The 12189-nt window shown below is 39.8% G+C and overlaps 1 protein-coding gene across 16 annotated transcripts in view; it reads left to right on the forward strand.

Moving 5' to 3' along the window:
- Window positions 1–12189, forward strand: part of dysf (dysferlin, limb girdle muscular dystrophy 2B (autosomal recessive)) — a 110667-nt gene that overhangs the window by 47515 nt on the left and 50963 nt on the right. For 10 of the 16 annotated variants that reach the window (XR_005446398.1, XR_005446397.1, XM_038732499.1 and 7 more), the window contains 7 exons: window positions 3485–3666; window positions 3771–3911; window positions 4112–4141; window positions 4252–4287; window positions 5387–5428; window positions 6156–6257; window positions 6796–6957. Coding sequence is in view for 14 of the 16 variants with exons in the window: in XM_038732499.1 (XP_038588427.1) it covers window positions 3485–3666; window positions 3771–3911; window positions 4112–4141; window positions 4252–4287; window positions 5387–5428; window positions 6156–6257; window positions 6796–6957 (695 nt within the window). In the remaining 2 variants the exon portion in view is untranslated. The remainder of the gene's footprint in view (window positions 1–3484; window positions 3667–3770; window positions 3912–4111; window positions 4142–4251; window positions 4288–5386; window positions 5429–6155; window positions 6258–6795; window positions 6958–12189) is intronic. The other 6 variants (XM_038732495.1, XM_038732498.1, XM_038732501.1 and 3 more) reach the window with 1 other exon arrangement.

Below are 12189 nucleotides of genomic sequence, written 5' to 3' on the forward strand. Positions count from 1 at the left end.
CATTACAGGCCCCCTGCTGGACCCCCTGCAGTTTGCCTACAGGGCTAACAGGTCAGTGGATGATGCAGTCAACTTGGGTCTGCATCACATCCTGCAACACCTCGACTCTCCAGGGACATATGCAAGGATCCTGTTCGTGGACTTCAGCTCGGCGTTCAACACCATCATCCCGGACATCCTCAACACCAAACTCACCCAGCTCACTGTGCCAGCCTCCACCTGTCAGTGGGTCACAGACTTCCTGACTGACAGGAGTCAGCAGGTGAGGCTGGGGAACATCACATCCAGCACCCGGACTATTAGCACTAACGCCCCCCAGGGGTGCGTGCTCTCCCCACTGCTCTTCTCCCTCTACACCAACGACTGCACCTCAGGAGACCCATCTGTCAAATTCCTGAAGTTTGCTGATGACACAACGGTCATCGGCCTCATCTAGGACGGTGACGAGTCAGCCTACAGACGGGAGGTTGATCAGATGGCTCTCTGGTGTGGTCAGAACAACCTGGAGCTTAACACGCTCAAAACTGTGGAGATGACCGTGGACTTCAGGAGAAGCCCCCCCACTCTGCCCCCCATCACCATACTCAACAGCCCTGTGTCTGCTGTGGAATCCTTCAGGTCCCAACACTGACACCATCATCAAGAAGGCCCAGCAGAGGATGTACTTCCTGCGCCAGCTCAGGAAGCTCAACCTGCCTAAGGAGCTGCTGATCCAGTTCTACACAGCCATCATCCAGTCTGTCCTCTGCACCTCCATCACTGTCTGGTTTGGATCTGCCACCAAAAAGGACAGGGACAGACTACAACGGCCCTCCATTAAAGACTTATACATTTCCAGAGTCAGGAAACGGGCAGGAAACATCACTGCAGATCCATCTCACCCCGGACACAACCTGTTCCAGCTCCTCCCCTCTGGTAGGCGCTACAGAGCACTGTACGCCGAAACCAACAGACACAGAAACAGTTTCTTCTCACAAGCCATCACTCTGATGAATAGCTGATTTCTGACTCACAGTGTCAGGAACAATTCCTGTGCAATAACCCAGTAACTCTGTCTCTAATCAGTCACCTGTTTACTGGTTTCCACTATTTATTTATTTATTCACCATTCTCTATTTCAGTGCTGTTCATACTATCTCATATTGTATATACTGTATACCAAGACACCTACCTCAGGTCATAAGGTCATAGGTCTTATTTATTTTTTCCAGCATCCTTTGCACTATGCTCCATCGCACTGTGTACATGTGTACATGGATGTGTATGTGTACCTGTATATCATATCTACCTTCAACATGTACATAATGAGAATAATAGTTTACTCTTGCATCCTTTGCTCTCTGATCACTGCACTATTTGTCAATATGTCTATATTGTTTTGTTCATAGTGTGTATATTAGTGTTGTCTATTCTGTAGTTTGTGTCTGATTTTATTTTATTATTGTGTTATTGTATTACTGTATAAGTAAGCACATCATGAGCAATTCCTCGTATGTGTATACATACCTGGCAATAAAACTGATTCTGATTAATGACACATCCTTTGTTTATGTCTTTGTTTGTTTCTAAATCTCTTTATTTCAGTGGGTCTATCAATCAAGCGGGAACCTGCGGGTCTGAAAAGTGAAGTGCCTTGATGCTGCATTCTTTCTAATGGCCAGCAGGGGGCGACTCCAATGGTTGCAAAAAAGATTGCAGACAATCAGATTGTATGCAAGCTTATACGAAAATGACCCTACTTCTCACTTAATTTATTACCTAAGTTAACACTTTGCTAATGAGTTTATGGTCTCAAAGGCTAGTTTCAAGTCTTCTTCAATACATGATTTTGTAAGTTATGGTCTAATTTAGAATAAAATAGATGATAAAGCAGTATATGCTTTAGGGCTACCTTGAAATATAGTCACTTCCAGTTCTGAAAAAAACAACATGGCGACAGCCATAAAGCAAAACTCTGGGCTTCGAAACTGTAGTCCAAACCAATGAGGAATGTCACTTCTTTTCCACAGTCTTTGGTCTCAATCTCTTTATTTCTGTCTATCAGTCTTTTGTCCTGTCTGTCTTTAAAATTTATTTCGGGTGATGATCTAAATTCCCACATTCCCAGTCTTCATTGTGTTTATGGGCCTTGTGGTTCCCACTGGGGTCTCGACTACTGCTGCCCCCCCCCCCCCCCCCCCCGCGCGCACGCACACACACACACAAACGAACAAACTTACGTAACCCCCCTGGGCTGTTTGTATAGTTGTTTGTATGAGCTAATAGGCTGTTGGGAGTGGACGGTAATTGAATGGGTCACCATGGGTGGTGTGTCTGTACAGAGTGTGTGTGTGTGTGTGTGTCAGTTCCAAGGTTAATTGAGGGCTGGTGGGAAAATGCAACTTAGCTCCTGTTTACTCTAATGCTAACGGCTCCATAGAGACTCTTTACTCGGCCTGAAATAACAAAGTACTGTGTGTGTGTGTGTACATATACGTGTGTTTTTATGTATCCACATTGTAAGTTGTGTGTGTGAGCGCGTGTGTCAACATGGAGGAGAGTGGTTGTGACCTGGAATAACAAACTTCTCCGAGTGGTGTTCCCAGCCCCATGTCTCGAGCTCGGCATTCCCAAGCTGCTGAAGTCACTGTGTGTGGGACGCCAGGATAGTTTGGACACACACATGCATCAGTTTGTGCTGCTATACTTGCGAGGACCCTAATTAAGTATTCATTGTCCAGTTCCAGCCATAAACTCATCCTCTACTTTACATCTTAAGAGAGCAACATTAACTGAGGCTTATTAGCGACTGCTAAAAATCTGACCCAGAATGTGTTCACTGTTTCAAAAAAGATTAGGGAAAGAGGGAATTTACCTACCATCCTTCTTACTTTAACATAGATTTTCACTTCAAATCGCATGTTCATATAGTCTACTTTTTCTTTAGGTTGATTTCAGCGGATTTCTCTACATGTAAAGCACTTTGAGGTATCATTCTAGCATAAAAGGTGCTATACACTTAAAAAATAAGCTATAAATCTCTAAGCATACACTTTGGGAAATCACCTTTTTAACAGTTAACTTTTCAATTCAGGCTAAAATCCCAGGCTGAGTCCTCCTGAAAAGCTCTCTGGTTGTTAAGTCCACACCAGAGTTCAATTGACAGGTTGCACGCCAGCCTAGATGAAGTGAATTGAATTGATTACTTATTGCTGTGGCATCTCTGCAGTGCACTGATTAGAGCTCACCTGTCAGTCACACAGTGTGGACGTCTTCCTCTTGGATGTTTCGGGTTGTTCAGTTCTTTGTCTTATGCCCATGGTGGCTACCTCATAGCCATGCTACAAATGGCTATATATTGACATTGTCAATTCAAGTGTTGTCACTTTGTTAATACTTTGGTTTATGATAAATACTTTTAAAAACGAATGAATAAACATTTGATGTTACTGATGAGCAAATGGAAAAAAAGATTCATGAACGCCGTGTTGTTTTCTGTCTCCAGACCCATACGCCATTGTGTCGTTCCTCCACCAGTCCCAGAAAACAGTGACGGTGCGTAACACACTCAATCCCACCTGGGACCAGACGCTCATCTTCTATGAGGTGGAGATTTTTGGTGACCCTGAGGTGACGATGGCTACTCCGCCTAATGTTGTGGTGGAGCTTTACGATTCGGATACATATGTGAGTGTTTAAAGCCTATGAATATATATTTTTAACAAATGTATTTCTCTATTTCTTCCCGGCTGAGGCTGGACTGAAGTTAAATAAATGTTTTAAATGCCCAGGGTGCTGACGAGTTCATGGGCCGCTGTGTGTGCCAGCCTTCCCTGACTTCCTCCCCACGTCTGGCCTGGTTCCCAATTTGCCTCGGGAACAAGAACGCTGGCGAGCTGCTGGCTGCCTTCCAGCTCATACGCAGAGAAAAGGTCAGAGGTCAAACTTCTACCCGCAACACCATCACAACTTTATTAATATTTGCTTATCTTCCACCTTCCTTGTCTTTATTGTCCTTTTTCCCCTCCTCTTTGTCTGGACATTTAAAAATGCGTGTTGTTAAAGGTTTTTGGAATATGAATACTTTATGAACCGTAATACTGACCTTTATTCAATAACTTTGTGTCTACAGCCAGCAATTCACCATATTCCAGGTCAAGAGGTCAGTTTTTCTTTCATTTCTGACTTTTTGTCTCGACACCTTTTTTCACCTTTTGGTTTCCATCTTTTGTACATTTCAATCAAACTTGTCTGTTCCTGTCTCACCTACAGGGAGAAGTCATGACCTCCACACACGTCCTAGACGAGGTAAAACAACACTGAGCGAGAGTCAGACCATTTTCTCCACAGATTAAAATTGCTGTCACTGCTGTCACGGTGCATGTACACACATATGAATCCGATGATTTCCATTAAGATGACCATAATGAGAGTGAACCGGGTGTGGTTGGACATGTGTGGAAAAAAAACTTTGAAGTCTCCTGGATGCTGTTTTACCCTGTTTGGTATTCATTGTTAAAAAAAAAAAGTTTAAAATTAATTTTCTCTGATGTTTTGATTTGCGTCTGCGCTTCACAAGCAACAAAACCTGGTGAAATGGAAGTGTTTATAATGCAACACGATGGATAACATAAAGGAAAGTTAACACAAGAATCCTGTTATTAAATGAATCAGAAATGGCATGCATGTCTAGCAGGCTCAGGCAAATTACTTTTTACTTATTACTCCTTCAGTAACTAATAATATTACTTTATTAATGTGTATTAAAAGTAATTATCTATGGTATTTGTTATATTACCATATTACTTTCACTCTCCCCCTGCACCACCCCTTTTGAAAAAGTGATGGACAACCAGTTTAGCTAGCTCATTTTAGAAATTAATCCACTTAACTGGAACAATAAATAACCTTAGGAGTCAACAATTAGCCAAACTGAAAACATTGCATTCTCAAACCTGATGATGCTATACAGTATAGGTTCCCACTGTCAAAAGAACGCCTATCTACTTTGTTCTCCACTCTTCATTTAGCTCATTTAGTACTTACGCATACAGGTCATCATAAGTTGGCAGTGTGGGAGAATAAAACAAAACAAATTGCATTCTGGTAACGCAGTGTTACTTGAAATAACTATTTTAACTGTTTTGGAAATAGTAATCCCTTACACTACTAGTTACTGTGGGGTTACTGATATACATATTGTTGTTTTCATCTATGATATATAAGACTCCCTTGTAAAAGAGACTGTGTCTCAAAAAGACTTTCCTGTTAAAGAGTGTGTTTGAAATCTTCAAACTCTCCTCAAATGTTTTACCTTTTGCAGAATGTTTACACCTGAGGTTCTTCTCTTTTATTTCATTGCTCCTTATCTTTTCTTGTCTTTTTTCCTTCAATGTCACTTCCTCAGTTGATGTTTCCAGGATTCCTAGCTGAAAACCTGCAGCAAGGGGTACAATGTGCAACACAGGAGATAAAAACACACCCATCCTGTTTCATGTCTGCATGTTCAGTTACTGTACAGCACACGCAGATAACCTCATCATACATGCACGTTACCGACCAACCCTCATATGAGTCTCCTACTTATGTGCCCTCTCCCTTAATAATCCTAATTTTTCTGTTATATTGTGTTGATTTTGTGTTGAAGGCCAGAGAGGACATTTGTAAAGATGATGTTTTAAAGTCCTTTACGCAAAAAAAATAAAGATATGATTTTGATTCTGATTTAACAAACTTTGCATCCTGAGATCACAGAATACCTATTTTGTCATCAGTCTACTATTTTCTTGTGATCATGAACTAAGTGTTTGGATCACAAGAAATCAAAAGTTTGTTGAATGAAGATCAAATATTATTTTGTATTTGATGAATAGTCACAGGAAAAAACACACTGTTATATAACAAGATAAATAAAACATTTTCTCTCTAGCCTTTCTGTACCAGTAAAGAACTGTTTTTTCAAAAAGCTGCATTGGTTTTGACTTGAATGTTACATTTGTGTTGTTTTAACACTAATTTAACATTTAACACTACTAAACATTTAGTCATTTAATATTTATGTTACTTTGAAAAAGAATAGCAGTGAACAGCATGGCTTATTTTCATGTGTTTTCTCTTTTTGTCTCCATTTGATGACCTGTCACTGACTCACCACTATCCTACGTTCCTATTGGCAGCCGGATGAGTCGGACCTCCCTTACCCGCCCCCTCAGAGAGAGGCCAACGTCTTCGTGGTTCCTCAGGGAATCAAACCTGTTCTGCAGAGAACTGCCATTGAGGTATTGCTACACCGTACAACTGTTACACTTTATTTTCCTGTTTAACTTCCCGGTAACGCAAAGCTTCTCATGTTTAAGGCATGCTATGGTCAAAATCTAAGCGTTGAGCATTAAATACTAACCTCCTTTAGGCTAGGTAAACCAAAGTCAAGGGAAAAACACGTCAAAATCCAAACCACCATAGAAATGTCTTATGGAAATAGATTAACATTTTGTGAAGCATGCTTATTTGCTTTCCTTCCCAAGAATTAGATGAGAAGACTGTCACCAGTGTTGGATCTCTGATTTCAGTATGAAACTATAGCCAGCAGTTGCTTAGCTTAGCTTAGTATAAAGATTAATAAATATTATTTTTTATTTTATTTATTTATTTAAAAGAGACAGTGCATATTAATTAGTATTTTCTCAATTAATCGATGTCTTCACATCTTCTGTGGTCCAACTGTCGGTCCAAAGATATTTAATTTACTATCACTAAAGAAGAAAAAAGTGCAGCGAATCTTCACATTTAACAATAACTTTCTGTCCCCTCTGTCAGGTCTTAGCGTGGGGTGTTCGTAACTTGAAAAGTTTCCAGTTGGCCAGTGTTACCTCCCCGAGCCTGCAGGTGGAGTGTGGAGGCACCATGATCCAGAGCTGCGTCATCCGCAGTGTGAAGAAGAAGCCCAACTTTGACGTCAACAAGCTGATCCTTGATGTGGTGAGAACACAGAGGCATACTGTGCAGTTCATGTACACATGTTACGCCGATGTAATCAGTGCAGAGGCTCACTGCTTTCATGGCTAATGGGAGTTCTGCTGTGATGTGGTTTACACCAGTCATTTATCTTCATCAGTTAAGCAACAATAATGGACTCTACTGTTCCTCCTTTTCTTCCAAAGCGTAGAAATCTTCTGTTTGCATTAAGCAGTAATTCTGAATGTGGCCGTTGGTTGTCCACAGATGCTCCCGTTGTAGAAGTTACACATTTTATTCAGCTGTAGAGCTGTAAAGATGCAGGGTGGCTACCAGTGTATGCATTTCAGATGTTGGGTAAATGCAGGGTTGAGTGTGTTAACATGGATGCTTTTAAACCGGATTTCACTGCAGAACAAGATCAAATTATTTCACTGAATTTGATGCCTCATAAACCAGACAAAGTGTCTATCTTCAAAGACGGGGATTTAGCACTGGCACAGAAATGGCTGTGATACAAGACAGGTAGATTTGGTGGCAAAGTAATTCAGCATCCTGCAAAAGAATTTATATCTAATAATTCCATAATATCCAGACAGAACGCAGGTGTAGAAATTTCACAGTACTCAACATTCACTGCGAAAAATCACTCTGGTTCTCATTCACTCCAGCTGAAGTCCATATGACAAAAAGGAGAGTGCATATTGGACAACATTCGTCAGGTAGAAAGAGACCAAATTAATGCAAATGTTGCTCCATTTTTTGCCCCCAAGTGGCTCGAAATAAAGTTGATGTATTTTTTTATTGTCTTACTGGCCTGTAATTTAACCCCAAAATCCAAAGTCAGTTACAACAGAGATCCAGAGAAGTTAAGAGTTAATGTATCCCATGCTAGTTACTGGAAAAATAAAACTGTTTTGCCAAGGCTTTTAGCATGAAGAGCTGACACCTCTTATGAAGCCAATGGATCCCCCTGGTAAGAGTTGGATGGGGAAAGCATGAACAGTACTGAATGGTCTTAATATGAGACACTTTCTGGGCCAGATTCGACCGCAACAGCGATGCTCTCTTAAGTTTCTAGTGTTGTTTTCAGTTCTCACCATACTTGTGTGACTCAGAGCAAATTGACTTCTCTACTTTTACTACAGATTGAACTGCAGGAAGCTAAATAAGAGACTGCAGTTGATGTGGCACCCAAAAGGCTCGAGCTGCAGTAACTCAAGAGGGAAGAATAGGTTCAAGCTTATTATTGCAAACTAAGAAAAGAAAAGAATATAATATTTATTTTCCGTAAATATCTAAAGTCATGTTCTTAAAGAAATATTCAACACAAACACAAAATGAATGACAAATGCTTTCAGTTTTGTTATTGCAAGTTCACTCCGTATCGGAGTGGAAGTGGCGAGGGTCTAGTTTCAGAAAGGCCCTGTGTGTGCTACAGCTCAGTGTGTTTCCACACCAGTGTTTCTGAGGGCATGTCTGACTAGCCACTATGCGAGTATTATGATGCGTGTTACATAGTGATGTAATAGGTTACAGAAAAAAAGGCTGGACTACAAACGAGCTGTTTTCAGGCAGTTCAGAGCAAAGTTTTCTGTGGGAGATGGGAACTCCTTTTGATGTGGACTTTGGGCTTTTTCACTTTGCAAACCTGTTACATGCACAAAAAAGATATAAAACATGTAAAACTTGTAACTATAGCTGTCAGAGAAAAGTAGCTGAAGAGTAAAAAGTAGAATATTTCCCTCTGAAACGTATTACCTTAAAATTGTACTTGAGTACAGTACTTGAGTAAAGGTATTAAATGTATTACTCCCATCATTGCTTGAGGGCATAATTTATTCAATGTATCCCCTTGACATTTTCCTGGCTTTCTGGAGATTGAACGTACATCAGTGCTTGCCAGTCTCCTGCTCCAGAAGCTGATTGTACAGTGTGTAACTTTAAGAAATATTTTTTATGGTCAGAAAATAGCTTTCGTTTTAAATTATATGCATGTCTACACCTAACCTGACTTCATTGTCACACTGTTAGTAGCTATAATATAATAGTTTCTTTGATTGAGTCATTTATCTTAATCAACACAAAACCGCAATATTGAAAGCAAGAAGGAACAGTCATCATTTATTCACTAAATGTAAAACTGTCTTCCGTGAATATATTTCTCCTCTGAGTTTACACCGGTGCCATTACATTCCATCTAAGTGTTTTCTTATGAAAACCTAACCTGAAATATGGAAATATTGTGCACGTTTTTCCTAACGACGGCTCCACAACGGGCTCAGAGAGTTTAATGTTAACAATATTAAGGTCTGAAGTTGATCACCTCAGTGTTTTATTATGACAGCTTTAACTAGAGTATGGAAATAGTCACATATTTTTCCTTTAAATGCATATCCTTGCTTTGGCTCCGGCAGTTTAATGTTAACAAGATTAAGGTCCTGTGTTGACCACCGCAACAGTATGACAGCCTCAACCGGACTGTGGAAATATGCAGCCTTTTTTCCTTAAATTCAGCTCCTGAACTGAGTCCAAACATTTAATGTTAACAATATTAAGTTCTTAAGTTGACTGCGTAAGTGTTTTCGTATGCCACGAGGGCATAAGAAAATGTCATGTGCATAGTTTCCTTAGATGCAACTCTTTGAAGAGTCTAACCCCCTAATGTTAGCTCTCAGTTTATTGTGTGAGTTTAGCATCATCAGTCCCACTTAAGCCTTTTTTAAAGCCAGAGAGGTCAAATGGATTACAGTTACTAACTCGTGTTTTTCCCCTGGAGCTGGGCTGGTTAAATGAGAGTATTATAAGTCTATTGCCTTTAAATGTAGCTGTTGTAAAAAAGCTTGAAAAGTTTAATATTTAGGCTGGTTTTCTGAGTTTAGCAGCAGCAGAATCAGCTTTGAAAGTGACCCCAGCAGTCTAGCGTTTGTCTTCCCAACTTCCCTTCAGCCTCTATAAAAGCCAGAGAGGTCGCGTGAAGTCAAACTTATCACAATGGTGTTTCGTTGCGACAGCTCTGAGAGGTTCTTGAAAACATGAAGCAAATGCAGATGCCGCATGAGCTCTTCCTGTTTCACGTTTACTGGCCAATGCCTATATTGTCAGTAGTGTCAAGACATTTTCAACAAGCATGTTAGGTTAAGTAATGGTTTGTTTGTGTTCTAAAGCTTTTTCTCTTTTTACTGAACCAGTCACAGCTACACACTCTCTGAGATGTATGACATACATTATGTTTATTTCAGTGGCAGTGACAGACTGAATATTTTGCAGCACACAGAGTTTCGCCCAGATTCAAAGGGGTTTGTAGTAAAGATTTTGCTATATTGTCAGAAGTCAATTAGCTAAATTACATGTTTATCTTGTAAATAAATAAATTTGCCTTGTCTTATAACCAGTGGGAATAGACCTGTTTCAAAGCAGACATTTTGACTTGTCTTATCAGGGGAAGCACATGTAAGACAAATTTTTTTATCGATGGCTCACTTTAAAGAGGCGGTATTATGGTGTTTGGCTTTTTCCCTCTCCTTTATTGAGTTATATATCTTTTTTGTGCATGTCACAGGTTTGCAAAGTCCGGCCAAAAAGGAGTTCCCATCTCCCACAGAAAACTCTGCCCTGAACTGACTGAAAACAGCTCGTTTGTAGTCCAGCCTTTACTTCCCTTTCTTGTGACGTCACAATAAAAATACGTGTCGTAATGCTCGCTGAGCGGCTAGTCCGACACACCCTCAGAAACAACGATGGAAAAACACTGAGCTGCAGCACACACCTCTCCTCTCCCTTCCAAACACCAGCTACCCTCCAAGCAAGTTGTTACTGTGATGTAGAGACAGAGCTCAGTTAAAACTTTATGGATGAAAGATACTTTTGTTACAGATTCTGACCACCACTCTGAAACTCTTGCTCCAGTCCAAATTGCCAACCTGGTCGGCAACATGTAGCCTACAGCTGAATCGAAGCTGTTTACCGTCTTTTCGCTGACCCGCCTTTCTCTGCTTCTGATTGGCTAGTAGTCCTTAACTAGTAAGTGCGCATGTGCAACTCCCAACAAAGATCATTTAGAGACAAGATGTATCACTCCATAGCTAAAATGAAGCCTTCAACACAGGGTGAAAAGAGGAGCTGCAGCAATGTGCAGTATGAAAAAAATATATGGTGTTTTTTGAAAATTAAACCATGTAAACCTGTTCTGGTACAACCTCTAAATAGGATTTTGAACCCAAAAATGAGCATAATACCACCTCTTTAATGAAGTGTCCCAGCAAGCCATGCCAGTGAGCCAGCATATAAGATACCAGATATGATTTTTGCTAATTCAGTTACAGCAGCTGTATTTAAGGACATGTCTACAACAATCTCATTTAGCCACGACGGCTCAAGAAAGATGTTTGTAATTGTAATCCATATTTTACCTCTCTGGCTTTAAAAAAGGTTAAGTTGGGCTAATGACGCTGAAGTCAAACAATTAACTTAACTTTTTCTCCTTTCCTTACTTCAAGTAGCACAACAAAATTCCTTCATACATCTTAGTAAAGTATGTGGATCTAAAGGTTTGGTCATAATAGTACAATACATTGTGTTTGATCGTATGTAATTTCATTCAATAAAGAGTTATTGATAAGGGAAAAAGGCTAGCAAGCTTGTTAGTTCTTTCGCTAATGGAACAATAAGTTCACACCTTTTCAAAACATGGAGATTGTTCTCCATTCCCTTAAAGGTCAGTACTGTCAAGACAGCTTGTTATTGGTCAGTGGCACAAATTTGCATGTGAAGGTTCACCAAAGACAAACACGACAAACAAAGTGTGTGTCTATTAAATTTGCTACAAACTTTGTTGTTTTACATGTGACCAGGTCGTTACTGTGATTATGTTTGCTTAGCTTTGTCAGTTTAAAGTATAAAAATAAAAACAATTAATTAAAATAGAAATGTAATGATAAAAAACGTTTACAACACTCAATGTGTGATGAAGGACGTTATTTTAATTAAAGTTTGCATTAAAAATTAATTAAATATAAGTCTGCACTCAGAATGACATTGACAGTCAAACTAAGCAGTGTGTTCTTGCTAAAATTGGCACAGGATGGAAAAGAACCATAAGCCATAATGCCATTTAAAATAAATGTTGCTGTTCATGGTGTCACTTTACATTTAAACATTTATTTTACATTTTAAACTGCGATCTTAATTTAATGTGATGTTTGTGTCCTGATTTCCTTCATAAAGATGAAATCTCCACCTCGATGGGTTCAGTAG

The sequence above is a fragment of the Micropterus salmoides genome, unplaced genomic scaffold (assembly GCF_014851395.1).
Source record: "Micropterus salmoides isolate LMB-PRFRI ecotype aquatic unplaced genomic scaffold, ASM1485139v1 Ms_hic_scaffold_2, whole genome shotgun sequence".
Lineage (NCBI taxonomy): Eukaryota > Metazoa > Chordata > Actinopteri > Centrarchiformes > Centrarchidae > Micropterus > Micropterus salmoides.